The following is a 23,938-nucleotide window of genomic DNA, read 5'->3' on the forward strand; positions in this document are numbered from 1 at the left end:
ACACATTCAGAAATAAACGTACAGTGAAGGTAAATTTTTTTCTTCTTTAAAGGATACATTTCCCAAATGTTGCTTAAAGTAATATAAAGTAATATTTGGGTATTAATAAGCACCTTTAACAAGCAAAAAAGGTACAAATTAATTAAGCAGTGCTGGCCAGGGGGTACAAATTTATGTAGCTATAGGGTACCACCTCTGTGACAAGCGTTTGTATCTTTATAGACAATTTTCACACCTTTGCTCATTCCCAAGATGCATAGCAGTGAATTCCCCCAGCAGGCCCATGCTCCCTCGCATGTTGTTATGCAGAAACGCCGTTTACGATACCGCTGAAGGGTCATATTAATGCCTGTCTCGCAACAAACATCACCTTGTGGTGACACCCCATTAGTGGCCTGTCCATCTCCGTTTAATCTCATTTTCCTCTGGACAAATATGGCCTCCGTAGCCTGCCATGCACATCTCCTGTGCCTGCGGCCATTTTCGGATGGCATCCAGTCCCTCACAACCTCTGTCCTCACCTGTCCAATTACATTACATTACATTACATTATTGGCATTTGGCAGATGCTCTTATCCAGAGCGATGTACAACAAAGTGCATACCCATAACCAGGGATAAGTTCGCTGAAAGACCCTAGAAGGAAGTACAATTTCAACTGCATATAAGGGCAACCCCACACACCAGTTCTAGATCATTCTAGCTAGTTTTGAAGCTTGCTCACTACAGGTGTGTTCCACATAGCCTGCGGGTGCCCGTTATACTGTCATCCAGGCAGACCGACCAGCCACTGTCGAGCCTGGCACAGGTCGGGTCCATCAATACACTAAATAGTGTCTTAACGGGGTGAGTCACCCACCAAGCCCCTGGTCTGATACTACTTCACATGGTACAGAGGTCTGCAACAAGTACGTGAAAGGGCATATCTGAGTGGGCAGACAGCAAGAGAAGGGTTACTGTGCCAGGCTGAACGGATGTGTCAGACGTCAGACTTGTTCCACTTACTCACTGGTACTTCTTCACACAGCTCCCTATTGGATCAGCGCAGAGATGACAAATCGAGCCGGCCCCCCCTCCACCCCACTCCACCAGTCTCTGACTCACTCAATCAAAGGGAATGCTTTAAGCATTGATTTATCTGCCAGGCTTACTAATAACCTACCTGAGATTAAACTGTGCCCATGACACCACCGTTTCAGATGAGAGTAACTGACAGAGATGACTTATACTGACACAGAAAAACTCACCACTCCCTTTACACAGTAACTGACAGACCTTACTTTCATACATACAAAAGCTCACCATACTGATGTTTCTGGGCCAGAGTAACTGACTGAAGTTGACTTTTAGACACAAAGGCTTACTGCATCAACCTTCAGAACAGAGTAAACTTTCACAGACAAAAGAACAACTACACTGATATTTTCTGGCATAGCAGACAAATTAGACCCATTCAGATACAAAATGGAGGACATTATTCCATTAAGGTGTGAGAACATCAAACAGATCTGAATAATTAAGGCACAATCGATATGCAGTAACATGGATCAATGTGGCAATAACGCTGTATATATGGCAAACATAGGAGTGTGCAAGTTCAATTCAACATTATAGCACAACCATTACATTTGTTTTGAGACTGGACTCTTGAAGGAGGTGCTTAACCTGCAGTTCCGTAATGAATATCCAGCTGTACAAACAGATAATGAGACCAATGGATGCATGGAATCTCTGTCATTAAGAGCATCTGCCAACCAAATAAACAATATACAATACATATTAATAAGAAGAAACGGGGTTACGCCAGGACAAAGTCACACCGGTCTACGGCATCTGTTTCGCTAATAAACGCTCGCTATTCCGACCAAGGACTGCCCTGGAGACGCTGGTGACGGGGGTGAGCGAGGTGGCCGCTTTGACTGAGTGGCCATATTGAAACAAAGCAGACAGCCACATGTGCCATTGTGCCAGGATTACCGGCTTTTAATGCCAAGAACACATGTTGTCACCAGCTTAGCACTTATCGTGACACTTGAACAAAACACGCGCACAAAAGGACACAGCAGGGGAGATCACAAACAACTTTGAAAAACAACAACAAGCTACGGGCCCGATGCGGGTCTGACACCGTAACTGAGGTTTTTAAATCTGATTGCGGCGGTATTAGTATCACAATAGACAGCTGTTCATTTAGGAGGGGGCTTGGGGCCTGTGTTTTTTGGTGAGAGGGGTAAAGCTGACCCCCCTCCCCAAAGCTTAGCTCATCAGATTGAATAACTTAATCTTCTTTATGAAAGATTATGAAAACAATCAGGGTTCCTTTCTGCTACGCAGGGAAGTTTAACTGACGTGGGGTGGGTGGGTACGGGTGTCTGACTGATGATCTGTGGGGACGTCACAGTGACCTGCAAGAAAAAGGCAGTGCACACTTTTGAGACCGTGCTTATAGATTTTATGGCTGAAGGCAACATCAACAGCAGTCAATCTGTTTGATGCCTCCATCAGCCCACACCTCAACCAAACACACAGAGACACAGACACAAAAGTATATACACACACACAACACACACCATCATTGTTGTTCAATAAAACACCTCCATAGAAACTCACAGCACATGAATGTAACTAACACCCACCAAACAGAAACACAACAAATTATTATTTTTTTTTTTTAAGTCACATACACAAAAAAAACACACTTTGATACTAAGGAATTTTAACCGATGCATCTGGAATTAATTGCAGTTTCTTTTTGTAAAGCCTCGTAAATAAGGGGGTTTAATGCACATTTAACGAACTTGTAAATTTGTGTTCCATCGCATGTAAATCAAAAGGCTGATGCATATGCATGGTCTAATTAGGCATATGCAATGACGCCAGGAGGCAGATGGAGGGCAATATTAGCCTGATGATGCATGCTTTACAGTTTACATTTCACGGCGAGAGGAATTAAGCACCCTACTGCCTTTTTATGGACTTCTGATTTACATTTTACACAAGGGCAGTTTATGAGTTAAACGCTAGGACCCCCCCCCCCCCATTCACATACACACACACACCTGCCCAATCTCCATAATGAGTGCCTGCCTGCAATTTTTGCAAAAGGTGCTGCCTGGTGTGTAGGTACAGGGGCTGTTGACTGTATCATTACATTTTACATTACTTCAAGAAATGGAGCTAATACAATAATAACGAGAGAGAGAGAGAGAGAGAGAGAGAGAGAGAGAGAGAGAGAGAGAGAGAGAGAGAGCTGCTATGCTCAATCATTTTTGAGCAAAGCAGCATTTACAGAAGAACAAAATATGTGGTCATGTGGTTCTTCCAGTTTTTTTCATTGTGTGTTTGTTTTACATAAATGCACGACAGTATAATCCAGGAAAGCACCAACAATGCTGATCCAACAATTTTTTCACTTTCAAATGCCAACTGTCAATACGTGCCATGTAAAATTACGCCCTTGCCTGAAATGACTTTATCTTTTAAGTACAACACTAAGTTGCAAATATAACTGGGTAGTAAATGTTGTACTTAAATGTACTGTGCCATAAATCAGAGAATTGTACACCCCTGTTAAAATCATTTTAAAACAACAAATTGTTTCAACAAATGTTTTTTGCTCAGTAAATTGTGTGAACCATTTCATACATAAAAAAAATAGCAGACAGCTTGCCCTTCTTTCATATTTTTTTATTTTATTCAGACAGGTAGAAAGGGTAATAGATGTAAAAGTAACAAGAGCTCAGAAGGTGCCATTCGAAGGGATCAATTCCACAACTGTGCAGAGGGAATCATAGTATATGGTTTACGAGTCAGTCATTCTACAGACTGCACCACATGTCTCACCACTAATAAAACCTCTGATTCCTGTGAGAAACTGCTCACACGCCTAGCAGCAATGGTGGACAGTAACTACAACTTGAAAAGCAGTCAGCTCTATTTGGTGGGTCAAGGCTTTGTATGAGTTCTGATCAAAGGCCACTTTGGCCTAGGATTTATTTTTTTGTTAAGTTTAACTCAGAAAATGGAAAGTATCTTTGCAGAACTGCTTGGAGATTGCTGGACTTGCCAAACTGTGTTCATAAATAACACATGTTTAACTGTGAGGATAAGCACACATGTTGATTGAATAAAGGTGTTTGGAAATACAACTAAATTTGACACATCTTGACATACATTACACACATGAAGGCGCACTGCCTGTTAAATTTCCCTCTGTATACCACAGAGGCAGGGCTGAGACAACAACTACATCGGTTTGGTTTAATTATGTTATTCATGAGAAACATGGAGTCCATTAGGAAATGTCAGCCCATAAAATGATCCAATCCTGTAACCAAATCTGTCCAATCAGTGCTTTGCTGGTGTAATTGACCCCTGTTCTGCACTATATAATTGACCTTGCAGTTGAGGACACCAAGTGCTGAGTAAGCGATTGAGCTAATACATTGCTGGATATTACACGATTGCTTACGAAACAGCCCTGGGTTTCTGGACAATGTTATTGTACAATGATCTTATACAGCTGTAGTTTAGCAGCTATGTATCCTTTTTATTTGATTTTCCCTTAACTGTCCATCCCATCCCATCCCATCTATATGTAATTGCAGATACACATTCAGTTTTATTCACTGATGAAAAAAGCCACGTATTTGCTATTTGCTATAAAGGGTTAAAGATATCGGGTACATCTGAAACGTACTGCTGAGCATCATCTATCTCTAGGCTTCCAAGGCATAAATGACGCGGGTTCTAAAAAGCGGCAGGCACTTGCTATTCCAAAACAACTGCGTAACGAGCACCGGAACGGAGCGTGATCCTGCAGAGGGCGGTTTGGTGCGGTCTTACGTCATCACGCATATGAGCAGTGTTTTCCCGGGAAAGGAGGTACCTCTCCGCGGGATGAGTTGCCTGTGCGTGCATAACAGATTAAAAGGCAACCGGAGGGTGGCGGAATTCTTGGCTTCTGTACCACATACGCATCTAATACGCAGTAACAAAACAACCCCTCAAGACCAGAACAGACCGCTTTCTTTTACGCATTGTGGTATCAAATGACTGATCAGATGCCTGGAGAAAGGTTGCATATAATTTTGTCTTATCCGTGATAATTGTTGGGTTATCCATGAATAAGTCAAAACAAAAATAGCATTAGTATTTCCACTCTACCAAAACAATTCTAAAATAAATACTTGTACACCTAATAGATTTAATCAAAATTTAATAAATTTAATAGAACGTATTGCTATGAGTCAGTCCGTTGCCGAAAGCATCTTCTGAATGAAAATAACAGCAAAAATGCAAATGCAGCTGTCGGAAACGCTAGAGGCAGTATATGCCGTGGTGTGTAGCTAAACTCAAGAGCTTAAAATGGACCACCAGGCGCGTTATGTAATACGTAAGAAGCTGCATAACTTCTCGGTTGTTTACAATGTTACATCTCAGTAATCCCACCAGATCCAAACACACTAACATATCAGTTGTGACTGTTAATGATTAAACATACATGAGTTATAGGTATAAACATACTCATGGATAATTCAAATTCTGTAATGCTGCAGCGTTTATTTTTTCTGGGACAGTGTACCGCAGTGGCCACAGTAATACTTGTTTACAACTGAAGCCTCACTGTTGAAAAATGCAGCACCCACTGCTGCCATTGGTGATGTTGATTACATTACGTGTACAAACTTTGTTACAGTTACAAGTTTCCTTTATTTCAACACAAATACAATTATCGTCCCAAAAAAAACATAGGCGATTTATTTCCTGTAGCTAACACATTCTCTTAACTTTTTGCCCCTGTTTCTGACAAGCGAATCAACATATTATTTTGGTGTTTACTACTGTAATTATCATTATTTTACGGCGCCCCATTCCACTCGGCGTAAACATATTGGCTGCATTTATCTAGATTGGTAGGCTATCGGCTACATATTTCACTATAGTGTTTTCATTTTACCTACGGAATAAACACCAACGTGCTATCAACGTGATCTCGAAAACAAGTTTTACGAAAACAACTCCCCGGTGCGTGGGACATATCACCACGAACTCGCAATATCGCTGGCGCACTTGATTTGGAAGGATGTTCATGTTTTATGACTCATGATAACGCACACATTTCGCAGTTGTAGGCTACTACTTTTCAGATGAAATGTGCATCGTCATTCCAAAATACAACGTTATTTCGCCTACCTTTGAAAACGACAATATCTTGGCTATGATTTTTCTGAATACACACACTTTACAGTTTTCTAGAGAAATGCCCGCATTGGCTTTCAGCAGCTCGTACTTTACCATTATGTTCGGTGATATTAATGCCTCCCCCATTTCCAGATTCAAAAAATATATATTTATTATTACACGAAAAGCAATACTTTATTTTACATAAAAAATTTACTAGGGAAACTGTTTTGAGGAAGAGAGCACAACGCAAATTAATTGATAACTGACCTACGTTTACTGTACCTTAAACTGCCCTAGGAGAGGCGGAGCGAAGACTTTATAATGGGAGGGTTTATTTTCGTTTGACGGGCTTGCGTTTCTATCAATCTGTCAGTTCGACCAATGAGTCGAATGAGACGATCAAATAGGCGGCTTCGTAGGTACGCCCCTTCAAGGTTGCACCGCCTCCGTATGAGTGTGTGTATTTTTTTCTTTCTTTTTTTGTAACTAACGTTGGATGTGTAGAACGTCACATGTTGTTTTTCTGTTCAGTTCAGTCACTCAGTGATATGTGTTATTTACTGTTAAACTGTTACAGATACCGAATGGAGAGCTCGGCGCCGGCACTGAAATAGCGCGCGGAGATACAGACGAGGTTTTTTATTTGCGCTTTTAGCACGGAACATACAACAAGTTAAAGAAAGTGAGAGTTAAGGATATCAGAATGGCGAGTCCGCCGACGACAGCAGGACACTTATTTTCTAATGTGAATATTAATAATAACAATATTAAGAAATGCGGGTACCTGAAGAAGCAGAAGCACGGACACAAGCGGTTTTTCGTGCTGAAGGAGCAGAGCGAGGGCTTCCCTGCCAGACTGGAGTACTACGAGAACGAAAAGAAATGGAAAAACAAGTCGGCTGCTAAGAGGGTTATACCTCTGGACTCCTGCCTGAACATCAACAAGCGAGCGGACGCTAAACACAAACACCTGATCGCTCTTTACACCAAGGACGAATACTTTGCAGTGGCGGCTGACAACGAGCAGGAACAAGACAACTGGTACAGAGTCTTAACAGATTTAATGAATGAGGGGAAAGTGTATGACGCTTCGGCGTCTAATTCTGCATCTTCTTTGGTGGGATTCGAGGAGGCGAACTACGGTATGATTACGCCGGTGAATGCCGCTTATAAGGAGGTATGGCAAGTAAATTTAAAATCCAAAGGACTGGGTCAGAGTAAGAATTTAACGGGGGTGTACAGGCTGTGCCTATCCAGCCGGACAATTAGCTTTGTAAAACTGAACTCGGAGGTTGCGTCTGTCAGCTTGCAGCTCATGAATATACGGAGATGCGGCCACTCTGACAGTTTTTTCTTCATCGAGGTGGGCAGGTCTGCCTCCACAGGACCCGGCGAACTGTGGATGCAGGCTGACGACTCCGTGGTGGCGCAGAACATTCACGAAACCATTTTGGAGGCTATGAAAGCGATGAAGGAGCTTTCGGAGTTCAGACCGCGTAGCAAAAGCCAGTCTTCCGGCACAAACCCTATTTCAGTGCCCACCAGGCGGCACTTGAACAACCTGCCTCCGAGTCAGACCGGGCTTCTCAGGCGGTCGAGGACTGACAGCATGGCAGCGACGTCGCCTGTCAGCAAGTTCACTTCCTGTCGGATACGGACCGCCAGTGAAGGGGACGGCACCATGATCAGACCCATGTCAGTGAACAGCAGTCCCATCAGTCCTAGCACTAACCGGACACACCTGAGCCGGTCCAACACAGTCAACGCCCGGCCCTGCCGGATGTTTGAATCCTCCTCACTCCAGCACAGCAAATCTATGTGCATGCCTGTGTCCCACTCCCCGCCTTCTGCTGCCAGTCCCGTCAGCCTGTCCTCCAGCAGTGGCAACGGCTCTGCCTCCGAGACCATCCAGCGGCCGTCCAGCGGCAGCGCCTCTGTTTCAGGGTCCCCCAGCGATGCTGGATTCATGTCATGTGACGATTACGGCTCCAGCCCAGGGGACGTCAGGCACCAGTCGGCTAACCGGAGCAACACGCCCGAATCTATAGCTGACACACCCCCCTCCCGCGAGGGCAGTGATGTGTACGGCTACATGGCGATGGAGCGGCCGTCCAGTAGCATTTTCGGGCACATCTACAGGCGGACGCCCACAGAAGAGTTACTGGACTTGGACAAAGCCTACAGGAAGAGGACGTACTCCCTCACCACCCCGTCCCAGCAGAGGGCGCCAGCACAGGTGTCGTCCACATCGCTGGATGAGTACACGTTGATGAGGGCTACGCACGGCAACGGCCACTCGGGACGCAGTTTGCACACCACCTCACCAAAAGTCACCTACCCAGAAGACTACGGTGACATTGAAATTGGATCTCTCAAGAGCTTGACGAGCAACCTCGGTCACAATGGCTACATGCCAATGACGCCCGGGGTGGCGTCACAAGGCGGGAAAAACGAGAGCTACATGCCCATGAGCCCCATGTGCGTGTCTGCCCCCAAACAGATCATAAACCCCAGGTCTCATCCCCAGACTGTTGTGAACGGGTTGCGGACTGACTCTCCCAGCGGCTGTGGCTCTCTGGACGACAGCGGTTACATGAGGATGTGGTGCGGCTCCAAGCTGTCGATGGAGAGCTCTGACGGGAAGCTGACCAATGGGGAGTACATGAACATGTCGCCCGTCGACCCCTGCGTTTCGCTGACGCCCACGGACTACCTCCTCAGCTCTCTTGCGGGCGAGCACCCGAGAACCGCCAACATTATCACCCTGCTGCCCCGCGGCTGCAAAGCACAAAATGGAGACACCGACCAGTATGTGATGATGAACCCGCAGGGTCAGAAGGCGGTGGAGGAGTCAAACTACTGCGCGATTTCTGCCGGATCTACGGTGACCGCCATGCACGTGGCACCTGCGTCCGCCAGACAGAGCGGCAGGAGCGAGATGTTGATGCAGCGGGGGAGAGCCAGCAGACCCTCCAGGTTGATCTTGGACACGTTGATGACTTTGCCAAGTATGAACGAGCACCCTTTACCCACTGAGCCAAAAAGCCCCGGGGAGTACATTAAGATAGATTTCAGAGAAGTCCCCCGCTGCTCTCCGCCTTCCTTGTCCGCCGAGAGCCCGCTGTCCTCTCTAGGCTCCATCGGTCAGAGGAGGTCCCCCCTCTCCGATTACATGAACATTGATCTGAGCAATGCACAGTCACCAAAACCGGGGGACGCCCCCGCAGGTCCCTCTGAGTCGAAACTGTCTTCACGCCCCTGCCAACCGGAGGAGGAGTACCTCAAGGCGAAGATCGGTTCAGTCTGCCTCCCCGGCTCTGCGAAAGACGACTACACGGAGATGGCGTTTGGCAACGCCGGAACCCCCCTCCAGCCGATTTCGCAGACCGCCGATGGCGCCCAAACCACCAGCCCCACCAGCGGGGTGAAGGGTCTGACCCTCAGTGACCAGGGGGCTCCGGTGTTGGAGGCGTTCCTAGTGTCCTGCTCCACCGTGGATCCGGACCGGGGGGCCAAAGTGATCCGGGCCGACCCCCAGGGACGCAGACGCCACAGCTCCGAAACCTTCTCCTCCACCACCACCGTCACGCCCGTCTATCCCTCCTTCGCCCACGATCCCAAGAGGCACAGCTCAGCCTCGGTGGAGAACGTGTCGGTCCGAAACAGCGAGGGATCGGACGAGGAGTACGGGAGCCCCATGTGTCGCAAGACCTCGGCAGGATTTCAAAACGGACTCAACTACATTGCCTTAAACCTGATGGACGGAAATCTGGGGACCTGCGAGAATATAGCCAGGCTGAAAGCTGCCAGCTACTGCAAAGGGGGCATCAACGGTATTCATACCACCCCTTACGTCAGCCTGGGATTCAGTGAGACAGCCACCACAGTTAAAGGTGAGTGTGTGTGTGCATGTTCATTCATTCGTCTGCTGGAAGCTATTTATCTAAAGTGCTGTACCTCTAAAGTTCTAGAAATGTCATGGAAATGCATCTGCCGCAGCACCAGGCAAGTGTTTAGGTTTTGCTGTCCACCACCTGCTGAGTGTGTGTTACTCTTAAATACTGGAGGCACAGTATATGTATTTACGACCTGCTTGCAGTGAAATAGTTTGGGCTTGTCCCAGGTAAAAATACATTTAAAATGTCTTGATCTATTTGCAAAATGTGTTTTCCTCTGGAGTTGTGCACCTGCGAGTACAAGTTGCATCCCACTTAAAAAGAAACTGGTGCAGTAGTTCCCGCATTACTGGTGGGCTTTTCGGTTTTTCTTTTTTCGGTTTGTTGTCAGGTTTCAAGTTGAGAGTTATTTGGGGTGACATTCGTTTGTGGTACCTACAGATATAGCAATAGTGCTCTAACTGTCAACTGAAGCAGAAAGAAATATATCATGCAGTGGCCCTCTGGTATAAAAAATGTAATGCGTTTGACATTTCAGCTTATGTTCATACAGCCTCGTATTTTGAGTCAGCATACTTTGACAGTGAAAAACCAACAAAATCTGGATAACGTTATGTAATGCTGCAGCCATTATGATCGTGACTATTGACTTTTCATTTTTAGGGTGTCAACACTGTCTTGTAAACGGCTGTAAGTGTTTGGAATACGATTCGCGGTTTAGCTTAGCCTATGTGTTTTCAGGTACAGTATTTCTGTGGGCGGCGGCAAATCGTAAACAGTAGATCAAAATGAAAGCGCGTCAGACACGCATGTTTATTTTTTGCGGGTTGATGGTTTGGCAGGTTTACCTGATCCCATACATTGCAAATGTTACCATCAGCTTAGAATATCAGACTGTCTGCATTAGACAAACTGATGCGAAGAGAGTACTGCAATGTAAGTTAATGCATCGTTCAAGGCGCCTTTTGAAGCGTTACTTTGGAAATACAAATGTTTTAATCGTATTGAAAAGCCAACTGGAATGCAACAAAAATATATCAATATATAGAAAATCTAGTGAAGGACAGACGGGGTGGTGCAAAGCTGGTTCTAGAATAGGCTACTAGAAGGTTCGTGTGCCGTTGGAGAGTGATGCTTGCAACCGGAGCAGGTTTAGTGACGCAGTTGTTTTGGACAAGATCAGTTGATGCTATAACCCACGGCTTGTTGGTTATTGATTGGAGTTACTGATATTAAACGTTTCGGCTCCATTATGCAGTGTGAATGCTTTAAATATATAATAGTTTACATTAACTGGTCCCGGTGGATTGTAAATAACTAACATCACGCATAAAATTAGGTATGTCCAAGAACTTGCCATACCATACACACTGTGGACAGGAACAATTTGGAAAGTGCGACTCAATGCTGACAGGGGATGAAATTATCTAGACTCTCTAATTACGCACGCACGCTCTCTCTCTCTCTCTCTCTCTCTCTCTCTCTCTCTCTCTCTCTCTCTCTCTCTCTCTCTCTCTCTCTCTCTCGAACACAGACACGCACACAGATGATTTGACGAACGCATTTACTTTGGAACTTTTGCATTTTAATTTTGCCACCTTTATTGGAGCAGATAGGCCTACTATACGGGTTACATGGTCATTACCGTGAACCACAATCTGCTAATGCTTGTCTTAGAATAGCCTATGTAGTTTATTTTCAGTCAAATCATAATTTGACAGCGCTTGCGCTACATTTTGGCGCATATTAAGCGCTTAATATAATCATCCTCACTCAGCTCTGTATTAGCCCAGACTGTATACACTAACATTAATACATTGCGTCGGAGGAGGCGGGTCACTCCATGTATTAAGCGCTTGTAACGAGCACTAAATCAACTGTCAATTGAATGGAAGCATTTTCATGAATATTTTTCGCGGGAATAAGCAAATATCCTTGTACGTAATATATTGGCATTTTAAATCTCAATAAGCAACCCTTCTATGTGGAGCTGATTTCATAGGGTCCCTTTGGCTAGTTCCTCATAGATGTCTTGGAAGAAAATAAAATAAAAATATCACCAATAATACTGATATACACCGGGTTAACGCATATATAGCCCAACAGATCACTTGGGAACGTTGTTTGGTTACACAACATACGAGTGATTGTGGTATTTAATTTCGCTATTATGTATTATAAGTTATTATGTTATTCCACACACATGACGGCCGCAGGCTGCCGTGTATCATAGCTACTGATGCGGGCAGCAAAAGAGGGTGACGTAAAGCCACGATAACACTCGCTCTGCTGGGTCAGTGAGTCTGCTGTGTTGTAACTCGTCAGATCCCCTGATCGTACATGTGCGCCCGTGTGTCAAGACGCCGCGAGGCTGCCTTTGCTGTTCGCCGCAATCGTAGTCTCTCCTTGAGAAAAACAAGTGAGTCGGTTGTTTATCAGTCGTCAGGTACTCCGTTTCACGATTGGAATGCAGACCGTGTGCAAAGGTTGCTGGGAGAGGTGAACGCTCCCTTGTTTTTGTAACCTGCTGCTGCTGACTTTTCATTGGGCTTACGTTTCCTGTAAAGCAGTAACACACACGTACACACACACACACACACACACACACACACACACACACATACTGTGATATTCAACAACTGTAATCTTTCATTTTTTTGGCAAAGCAATACACCACCAGTGCACAACGTGGACCCCCAAGACTGCCAATTATTGAAAACAAGTTCTAACAAACTTAAAATAATAAAACCCACAAAAACACGTTATTTTAAACTTAAATAGCATGTACTGTCCGTGCTGTGCTATGCCCATGCGCGTCCTCAGAATGCGCTATGAGCGGAGATGTTCATGTGGATGTGACATATCCCTTGGTGGCATCTCGGTGACACCTCGCACAAGAACGTGGAGAACTTCGAATGGCGGGACGCTGCAGTTGCACGGTTGCGATGATGAGCAATCCAAAAAACTAAAAAAGTGCGATTGCTATCATGAGTCTGCCTGACTCGGCCCAAGGAAGTTTCTCACAGAGCTATGATAAACAGCACTTCACAAACGACTCCACATTCAGGCAAGCCGGGATAATAACAGACAGCCCTTGGATTTGATTGCAGCCCACTTCAACTCATCAGAGGGTGCTAGGGGGACGTGCCAGGTCGGGTCTGTGCCTCTCGGAAACACGGCTGCTCAGTTTTTGACGCTCCCTCCCTCTCTGGCCTGCTGTTTCTGAAAGACCACGTCCCCAGGCGCAGTTGGGAGGGGCACTCAAGCTTTTTAAAAAAAAAAGAAAGAAAGAAAAAAACAAGGTAACCAGGTGCGTTCTGGGAAAGGTCCCCGACAGCGAACCCTGATTGGTTGTTTACAGCATTCCTCACAACAAAAGGTCTGCGGGGTTGGAAAAACAACACCGCGGTGTTTACGGCGCTCCCCTGGTACAGCTATAGTGGGAAGGAGTCCCTGTGCCTGCTTTGGGAAATGTGACAAAATGGCTGAAAAGGAAACGGGTTATGTGTGGCCAAGAGTTTACTGCAGTGTAACCGTGGCACTGGCAGGTTCCCCCATTTCAGCGACTTCAGAGGCCCGGCAGCCTTCTCTCCCTGGCATTTAGGATCAGCTCATTAATAAGTGCTGTAGCTTTCAGAATTTGAAGTACTTGGTGTGTCCCGGGCTCTGGCCTGTCTTTAGGTTCTCTGGGATTTGCTCTCCAATACAAATAGCCAAAAAAAAAAAAAAAAGGATATGTGGCAGAAATCACGCCGATGGCGAACAGCATTGACTGGTTGCATTTTGCGTATGTTAGAGATTTTGGGTTCGAGGCAGCCCCCTTTTCTCAGGGAAACGCTAATAAAGACTCAGAGACGCCCTCTCCTGCCAAGCCCGCCCACCCACCCCCCCACCCCCCCAAACACAGTGATGTAAATCAAATGGGTGACCTTTTACCCCATCCTGAGGCATATGAAGGGCTCAAAAGATTACTAATGTGCCAGAGAATCCAAATGCAAAGGAGAGATCTCTCTCACTGTCTCTTTAAAGACGGCTCTCCTGTCCTCTCCTTCATGTGTCAGGTGACAGAGGCCGGACGAGGGCAGGAGGAGTAGTAAACACAGTTTCTTGGCGTATTTTGGTGTCTCGGGCCGCTGTGCAGTGGCAGATGGTTTTGCCGGGGTTGTGCACCTGCCATTCCAAGCAATGCTCACTTGTTATCAGGCCCATCAGTGGCACTGACAATGCAGTAATGGCTGCTGACCATCTGCTCCACAGTAGAAAGGGGCCAGTGTCTGTTCCCCAGCCAGGGAGAGAGAGAGAAAAAGAGGGAAGGAGGGAGAGGGAAAGGAGGAGAGAGTGGGGGAGAGCTAGAGAGAGAAGGAGAGAGAGGGAGAGAGGGAAAGAGCCTTACTATAGTACCACATGGCCTCAGCTTATATTTGAGACATCCACAACACACACGCACACCCACCCATGTACACACACATCGGCGCACACACATACACTCAAGCACACACACATACAATTTCTCAGCAGCGGCTGGATTCGGTTTTTCAGTCATGCCGTGTCTCTAGCCCCACCCCCCGGGACCCCCAGCTCTTTTGAAATAATACCTTAATTATAAGGTACAGAAGCCAGGAAGTTTCAGAGCGTGCATTGTCCTCTGGCAGTGGGGGTTATATTGGGCCCCTTTGAAAAGCAGCCCTTGTGTACACGTCTCCTGCCCCCGTCATCATTAACCCCGGCACGGCCACGCTCCCTGAAAGGGCCGAGAGAGGTAGCCCCTGACCCCCCCCCCCCCCCGCCAAAGTTTCCACGTCGGTCCCCCACACACTTGGGGTATCGAAGTAGGCCGGGATGTTCCAGGCGCAGATAAAAACACAGAGAACGTTGCCCACATTTAGCCGAGAGTTAAGGAGGATTACCTTCTGCGGGGTGGGGGATTAGGCATTGTATGAGCAGCTTGTTTTGTTTGGAGTCAGGAGGGAAGTGCTTGAGGGTGGCCATTGGTTCCCCCCCACGCCGTCCCAAACCCCCTTCCCCAAACCCCCGTCCCCAAACCTGAGCTCAGTCGGCACCCGGACCCCCCTCTGTACCCACAGAGGTCTCTGCTCCGTCTGCCTCATCTTCCAACCCTTTCCCGCTTCCCAGGAGAGCTTTAGGCGTAGCTGGTGTTCCCACTCCTAAGTGCATGACAGAGCGCCAGCTTCCAAGCAGCCAGCATGCAGCCCCAAAGGTGATCTCTTATCACAGTCGTGTGCCGCAGTGGGGCAGGCCCAGGCTTATGAATAGCCGTTGTAAACCGTGCATGTAAAAAAAAAAGTTACAAGCTGGCAAACAGGCATAGCGGTGATTTTGTGAAGTGAGCAGGCATAGTAGTAATATTATGAAGTGTTCTTTTACGGGTGTGTCCCTGAAGAAATAGCCTTGTGCGGTTGTATTTTGTTTTGAAACTTTTTGTCCTCCTCCGCATTTCTTTGGAGGCTCCTTAACCCTCTGCCCGAGGTGGATCTTAAGGGCTGAACTGTGCTCGCAAAAACGGGGCGGTTATGTAAGGGCGCATAACTTTCGAGTCTGTGCCTCTGTGAAAGTGCGCTAGGACGCCGGGACCGCCTGCAGAACGCCCATCCCACTCCTCTCTCCTCTCCTGGGCCCTTCCGTGCGGACGGGAGGAAGGGGGGGTCCCATGGCGGTTTCCTCGCAGTAGAGGAAGGAGAGCGGCGCTACGTTGCTGCGATGTCGGATTAAAACGGCCACTTGCAGGCCCGTCTTGAGAAATGAGATTTAATCTGTGCAGGGGGTGGTGGGGGGAGTCGAGTGGTATGCGCCGCGAATGTGTGATGAACTTGCAATTCCAACTGAAAATATGAATACTCACCATTAAAAAGATGCCTTTGGATTTCTGTAGGGGCTTGTGGCAAATGATTGCCCCGTGTGACAGGAGGTTCAATGACTACATCTGTTTTCTAGCAGAGGAATGCATTGGATTATTTTGGGGGGGGGGGGGTTGAAGAGTGTATTGAATAATGGTTTACTGCCCAAATTACTACCGATACTTTTATAGTTCCTCATTGTTATTTTGGTGAGTGTACGTTTATTTTTAAGATTGTTTTGTAGGCCTCAGTGGAGTGGATGATATGGGATGTGTGTACATTAATAGGGGTCATTAGCATCGGCCCGCGCTGGGTCGCATGCTACCATTCGGCATGAGCAATGTTCTTGCCCTTTCCTGACAAAGCTACATGACATTACATTACATTCATTCCATTTGGCAGACGCTCATATCCAGAGCGACGTACAGTTGATTAGACGAAGCAGGAGACAATCCTCCCTGAAGCAATGCAGGGTTAAGGGCCCAACGGCTGTGCGGATCTTATTGTGGCTACACCGGGGATCGAACCACCGACCTTGAGGGTCCCAGTCATGTACCTTAACCACTACGCTACAGGCTGCCCTGCATCCCAGCATCGGGTTTGTTGCGGGAACGGGAAAAGGCGGCACGGCCAGCGGTTAGCCGCACCTCGGCTCAAAGAGTTGGGAAGATCCCCCGTTCTTCCCCGCTAGTCTCCTGCTGACGGGTACGGGGCCAACTCCACCACACAGGCTTACAGTGGTAACCTCCTGCCTGTAATTACGTTGTCTTGGCTTTTCACATGGGGCTAGTGTTTACGTTCGGAGTCTTAGGATGGGTAATTAGGCACGTAAAGACTGTCTTGTGTGCTGCTAGGCAGGCAGGTCCTCGTTTGATCGAAAGCTTAGAGTATGGGCGTTTAAGGTTAATGGCTGCTTTGGTATTCCATTTAGTGCTTTGAGTTTTTTTCATTTTTAAATATTTGTTCGCAACACAAGCACACGGACCTGGGGAATTGCACAGAGGGGTCATGTTTTTCGGGGTTTCTCCACTCTAGTGAGCAATGAACATTGAACGTGTAAACCCCCACCCCCCACCTCCACCCAAAAAAAAAACAAACACCCACATGCCTGAGCGTTGGGAGCTGTTTCTGAGCCCTTCAAGGTCGACAACAATCCTTCATTGATGCCTGGCTACTGCTGGCCCAGAGGGGGGAGGAGGAAGTGAGATGCAGAGGAAAAAAACAGAGAAGAAGAAACAGGTCAATGAGGCTCTTGTAGTCCCAGTGCTGGTGAATGGCTGCCGCTGGTGCTGTCCAGTGTGGGCCATGGGGACAGTGAAGTGGTACTGTAACTGAGAGAGAGAGGGAGAGACAGAGAGAGAGAGGCTGGGTGAGAGAAGGTGAAGAGTGAAGGATTGACAGTGAACAAGAGAGCAAGAAAGCGAGAGTGTTTTATTATTATTGTTATTGTTGTTGTTGTAGTTAGACATGTCTTTATGTCACTTAGCATAGTTGTAAACTAGTTAACTGCGCCCTATTTATGTCATACTTCACATAGTTTGTATATGCTTTGGCAGCACTCCTCCGGTTGTCCTGCCAGTAGAACACTATTGAATTGAAATTGAACTGAGCGAGAGAGGGAGGGAGAGAGAGAGCGACTGACGCAGAGCTCTCGTTGGAAATGGAGAGTGTAAGACTAGCACATGTTTACAGTGGCTGCTAAGTGCTTCAGCAGGCCTCTCTGATGCTGTGTGTGCGTGTGGGTGTGTGCGTTGCCCGTGTGTGTGTGCGCAAGCATGTGCGTTCCTGGCAGTATCGTGGCCCCAGTGCCAGGGCTAAATATAGCCTGTGAGAAAGGGATACATAATGAAGAGAAGTGTGTACGTGCAGGGATGGGGGTACTGGTGGAGAGGGGGGGGAGTGGTGGGGGACGAGGGGTTAAACTTCAACAGTAGCAGTCTCAGAATACGGCTTCAGAATATGCAAACACACTGCTGCATTGATTTTATGCATTGTGTTCCTGGAAAAGTGTGTGTGTGTGTGTGTGTGCGTGTGTGTCCTTCTGCTCTCCCGACTTCCTCTGTGGTTTATCAGGTGTCCATCTTCATCAGCATTTTGAGAAAAACACGACTTATCTGCGTGGCTGCAAACAGCCCCATCTGCCTGCGTGACCCACACCCAAACTCCTACACTACACTAGGCAGCCTCACTGGGTTTATTTAAATATTTCAGAGTTTCCCAGCGTCCTGTACTCGTGACACCTCAGACCGGCTGGGACCGGTTCTGTGACCTCATTGCACCCCCCGTCCTTTCTCCTCTCCCCTAAACGCATGCAGAGCTGAGGGCTTCCTGCTCTCCCTTAAAACCCTGCGAAATGTGAAATTTGTGTTGGCATGAACCTCCACCACATGAGCGCAAATGTCCGCATGCCGTTGGCAAAGGTGTGCGGACCTGCCCAAACGGTGCCGCCGTCGCCAATTGCACGGAGGGTGCTGAAGCTCAACCCTGTTACCACGGTTACCCGCCAGCCCTCGCAACGGATCGCCCCGGACCGAGGAGCGAGAGATGGAGGGGGCGCCCGACTGGCATGTGCCCCCAAAACTGGGGCACCCCTCCTTAATGTCAGTACAGGGGTTAATTGAGGTGGTGAGCCGCTGTGTAGGTCAAACGATCGCATTGGGACGGGAGGTGGAGTGGTAGGGGGGGGGCGAGCGAGTGGTTTAGGGGGGGGTTCCCTGCAGGTGCTTGATTGGTGAGCTTGTTTTGGGCAGCGGTGCGTGGGGGGGGGGGGGGGGGGGTTGCCACATCTCCGTGGCTGGTGGACGGGTGGAGAGCATGAGCAAACAGATCAGTCACTCGCAGTAATGGAAGAGTGACAGGAGAGAATGATGCCTCGTCAGGTGGAGAGGGAGAAGGGGAGAGACGGAGTGAGAGGCAGAGAGAGGGGAGGTAGTGAAGCAGTGAGGGAGAGAGTGAGAGATAGGGAGAGAGAGGGAAAGAGAGGGAGAGAAAGAGGTGAGAGAAGCAGTGAGGGAGAGAGAGAGGGAGAGAAAGAGGAGTGAGAGAGGCAGTGAGGGAGAGAGTGAGAGAGGGAGAGAGAGGGAGAGAAAGAGGAGAGAGAGAAGCAGTGAGGGTGAGAGAGAGGGAGAGAAAGAGGAGTGAGAGAGGCAGTGAGGGGGAGAGAGAAGCAGTGAGAGAGTGAGAGGGAGGAGAGGTAGAGAAGGAGGGAGTGAGGGAGCGTGAAAGAGGAAGGATGGCAGAAGGGGAGATAAGATGTGCGAGGAAGTTCCAGGGCGACCATGTTGCCTCCTGCCTCTTCTCCCTCTCCTCCTCTGTATTCCGGTTTTCCAAGTGCCCGCCACCGCAGACAGCGCGCTTCATCTCCCAGCCCCCTGCAGTTTTCCAGAGGTTGGGAAGAGCAGGTTGCAGGCCAAGCTTCCATGCAGAATCTATATCCGCTGGGAGCACTCATTCATTTTTCGTGATATTAAGTAAAGAAGCAGTGCTTTCTTTTAATGCCGTGAGACTGCCCTTGCCACGGATGTCATTTTCCGATCAGTCAGTCCTGACTCCGTGAGAAATCATTTGACAGAACGTGGCTTTACCACCCTGATCGGGAAACTGGTGACAGGAATTGCGTTTAACTTTTTTTGGACTGTGGACACATTTACAGTATTGTACTGGAGCCTGTGGTGTTCGACCAGGTGGTCTTGCCTCCGGACCCCTGATCTGCCGGAAGCCCAGATGGCAGGGCTTCCCAGGCACAAGCCTTGCTAGTGCTCTCCCACCATATATTGGGGGAATTAAAAACTTAAAGCAAATAGGATTGGAAAGGGATTACCCTCTCTATGGCAGTCAGTGTCAGAGCAGGGGTAGCACTGTCCATGTAGACGTCAAGGCTAACGGCAATCCCTCCCTCCCTCTCTCTCCAAGCTCAATATCATCGTTGCTAATGCTAATTGCGTCACGTGCTAATGCTAACGTGCTAATGCGAGATTGGCCCGGTGAACGAAACCCGGCGACATCATTGCCGACCCCCCCCCCCCCAGGATTCGGCAGGTGCGCTCCTCCGGCGGACAAATCGTCCCACGCCACGCCGAGACGCTTTCTCCGAAACGACTGCGTTGGCGTACGAGCCCAGGCGAGAAAGAGCGACAATGTCGACATTGTGCAAGGCCCCGGGCCCTGAATGGAGGCTTCTGTAAAGTGTGGCGTCTGGGCTCAGCTTTGAGCTCTGTGAAAACGCCTCTTGTTCAGTTTAGGAGGGGGGGGGAATAAAAAGATCACCGACAGCGTCAGACCCGGGGTGGGGGGGGACGAGGGGAGGCGGGCCCCTCTGCCCAGACTTCCGCTCCCCAAACCCAGTCCCCCCCCTCTTATGCAAATCCAGCCTCACAAACAAGTACAAAAGAGTAAAGGTCAGACGTACCATCTCCACAGGGGAATAAAGAGGAAAAAAACACAAACGCACCCCAGATTCTGGAGCTGTGTGTGCTCTGCTGTTTATCTCTCGAGGCTACTTTTATTGTTCAGTTCCAGACACAAGTGAAGGTTTTCAGTCCTTTTGCACCGAAAACATGGAAGAATCGTTTTCAAGGGGAATAAACGGTGTGTCTGATTCGTGTGTGTTTTGTGAGTGTGTGTGTCTGTTTTCTCTGGAGATATTGGAGACCCTTTCTGCTCGGTGCTAAATGCCAGTCTGTTTTTTTTCCTCCCGGAGAAGGCACCTGCCACTTCAGTTGCCCATAGCAAATGAGCCTGCATTCCTTACTTGGTAATAGCAGGGGAAAGCACCCTTTAACCTTCTCCTTCCTTCAGTGGTCCCATTCCAAGCACATAAATCACAGTGGTAAACACATGCACAAACCAAACACACACACACACACACACACACACACCTCCAGTCCCTCCTGCCTAACCTCTAAACAAATGTAATGATATTCTGTGCCTTATATTCTGTTACAGTGAAAACTCAACAGCAGACTAATTGGGTTCTCTCTCTCTCTCTCTCTCTGTTTGTTTCTCCAGATTAACCAGGGTGCCGCTCCCTCTCTCTCTCTCCTGCGAGCGAACGGGCAGACGCTGAGAAAGGCGTGGCCAGGCGAGTGGATGGATCATGTGCTGCTGTAAACGACCTCCTGAACCCCGACCCCCAAAACCCCTCCCTCCAAGCCTCGGAGGGTTGCCATGACTGTACCCCCCCGCCCCCCCCCCCGATCCTGGACTCCTCTTATCAGGAACCATCACGTTGCTGCTCTTTAGATTAGTAGAGTCACAGAAACTTTTACGGTAGACAAATGTATGTATATATGATTTGTTTTCTTCTTCACGGAGGTTACCTTAGATTCTCACTGGTTTTTGTTTGATCTCCGGATCGTGAGATGCCAGTGAACCTCGCTCCAAGAACCTGTGAACCAAACCTGGAGATCCACAACACATCAAACGCACTTCAAACGGACGCAGACACACGGATACGCATCACACACTTATTTATTTATATACGGCATATACCAGTGTGTGTATGTGTGTGTTTATGCAACACGTTCAGCACAGAGGTGAAATTGTCATTGATCCAACAATATATTCTAGAAATTTCTGAAAGCCCTACCTCAGAAAAAAAGCCAGATTTTTTTTTTTGCTTGCATGCTAAAAGAGTATAAAATAATTAATTTATTTTCAAATACTGAATGTTTCATACTACCAGTCAAAAGCCTTACTGACTTTGTCATAGAGTATTTCTACTGAAGAATTTAGGAGTTTGGACCTACTATACACACAGAAAATCAAGGACATAGCATTATCCATGAAACCTGAATGTTTTCAAAAGAGGCATGAACAGATGCTGCTGGCATTATGTATTGAATGCTCGAGCTCAACTTCTGAAATCAAAGACTCAAAGAATTCTTGTATTATTATTTTTTTCTTAAATATTTAATTTATTTTAATATATTATTAATTAAATGTTCGCAAGATAATTTTTTTTTTTTATCATATTACAAAGTACTTATACGGAGTAAATAGTGAAGAAATGGCAAGTGAATGGGAAAGCCAAACTGAGAACGGGAGGCAGGATTGGACAGGCAACGCCAAGCTGTGAGCACTCAGGTGTTGAGAACAGTGTGATGTCACTGTAATGTAAGAGCACCGCCGGTCACACCCCTCCCCCACCCCCCGCACCTTTATACACTTTAAACTTTGACCCCTTCGTGCCCCATCCCCATCTCTCCCGCAGTCGCTGCTGGTGTCACAGGAAGTCTCCCTTCCCATTGGCCGTCGCCTCGCCGACAAGCTTCTGGGCTGTATATGATTGGCTCAAGGGGCGCACGGTTGGGTAGGGAGAGCTTCGCGACAGACTTTTGAAACCCACACTGCTGCTTCATCACCGGGCTTTTCTGGCCAGGAGGTCGGGTGGCGGTGGGGGACAAAACTCCTAACCAACGCAAAGTCTTGCACTTACAACCACCTCGATTGTAACACAAGACACATTTGAATGTAGAGGATTCTGTGATCTCTGCAGATGTACGACAAGAATAAAATAAATGGTGATAAAAAATGAAAATGAAAAAATGAAACAAGTATGGCTGACTCACAGGCCTGTCCTTCTCCACAACATTGCCTAATGCTGTAAATAGTGTACAAACTCAGAGAATACCTATAACTATAACAATTTTGATTTTGAAATGAATAATGTTGTTTGTTGTACATATGTGTTCGAATGGAGCCCCCAAACAGATAGCACTAATAATGGTCTGTGCCGAATCTGAACGTTTGAAATTTTAGCATAGGCTTTTACCGTCTATACTCTTTCTGATGGAATGCCACTAAGAAAATATTTTATAACAATGCTATAATATTTAAAAAAAGATGAAAAAAAGTCATACCTGACATTAGATTTAATCTTGCTACATAGGTACAATTCACAAATGGCATATGCAATATTTACATTAAAAAACGACTTAGTTTACAGAATGAAACCAAATGTATAAATATTGTGTTAATATGTTTGTTAAAAACCTTAAAACGAAATTAAATTTTGCTGTTTGTACATTTTTTTCTTCTGTTTTTGCTATTGGAACCTAACAGTAATTTCATGTGTTTTCATCTTGAGTATGTATCTGGTTTCTTGATATCAAAAGGTTAAATATTAAGAGGTCTGATTGATCTTGCTGTGTCTTCCATTGTACATACTTCATATACTGTTAATTGTGATGCTACAAAAACAATAATTTAAATGAGTGTAGTTAAATATTGCTTTAGTCTGTATTGATTATGGATAGCCACATGCAATAAAAAATGTTATTTAAAACAACAAACTGTGTTTTCCTCTTCTGTAAAGCGATTGGGAGCAGTTGGTCTTTTTGTCTCAGATGCTAGATTGGGTGAGAGCGTCCTTTACAGAAACTGAGAGCCGAAAGCAATTTGTGAGACTGAAACGAGAACGGCTTTTTGTAGTTTTTTTTAATGCTACTGGAATCCCCTACGTTTTCCGTTTCCTCAGCAAACTCCTCTTTTCGAAAGAGGATTGTTTGAAATGGAGGTTGCGCTGAACAACGCGACACCATTGTTTGCCGCCTCTCGCAGATAATTAGAAGAGCTCTTCGACAGACCCAACGACAGAAGAATAAATGATAGGCTAATGGGATTGTTATTTTCGGTCCTCAGCCATATGTTGGTGGATTACACGTTCTCTCTCGCGCACTAATTAAAATGGTAATTAAGTCTGATAAGTGAAGAAAATGGAAACTCTGGTGGTTCTGGGGTGGGGGAGGGAGGGAGAAAAAACGAGCTCGTACAAATATTTCAATTTTCTGCGGAAGCCGAGAATCGGAAAGCGCCGACTGGCGTGTTTGCTTCGTAGTCCATAAAATAGCTGGGGCGTGGTCCTACACTGGGCAGGGCTGAGCCCCTTCAATATAACAGACCCGGGAGAGTGTGTGAACGTTGAAAAGGGACCTACCACAGCACGGTTCCACATCCCACTGATGTTCTTTCTGGTTCATCAACCCTTCATGCATTTTGCCTA

General features: G+C 47.0%; 1 protein-coding gene across 1 annotated transcript; it reads left to right on the forward strand.

The window, feature by feature from the left end:
• The first annotated feature begins 6,686 nt into the window (after window positions 1–6,686).
• On the forward strand, window positions 6,687–23,228 carry irs2b (insulin receptor substrate 2b). The gene is made up of 2 exons (XM_061234383.1): window positions 6,687–10,078; window positions 20,944–23,228. Exons 1-2 carry the CDS (start codon window positions 6,889–6,891, stop codon window positions 20,946–20,948), a joined length of 3,195 nt encoding a protein of 1,064 aa, XP_061090367.1. The 5' UTR covers window positions 6,687–6,888; the 3' UTR covers window positions 20,949–23,228.
• Window positions 23,229–23,938: the final 710 nt, after the last annotated feature.

This window comes from Conger conger, chromosome 3, assembly GCF_963514075.1.
Source record: "Conger conger chromosome 3, fConCon1.1, whole genome shotgun sequence".
Classification (NCBI taxonomy): Eukaryota; Metazoa; Chordata; class Actinopteri; order Anguilliformes; family Congridae; genus Conger; species Conger conger.

Excerpts from the sequence above, each read along its gene's own strand:
- irs2b (XM_061234383.1), top strand. The coding sequence starts at position 6,889 with ATGGCGAGTCCGCCGACGACAGCAGGACACTTATTTTCTAATGTGAAT.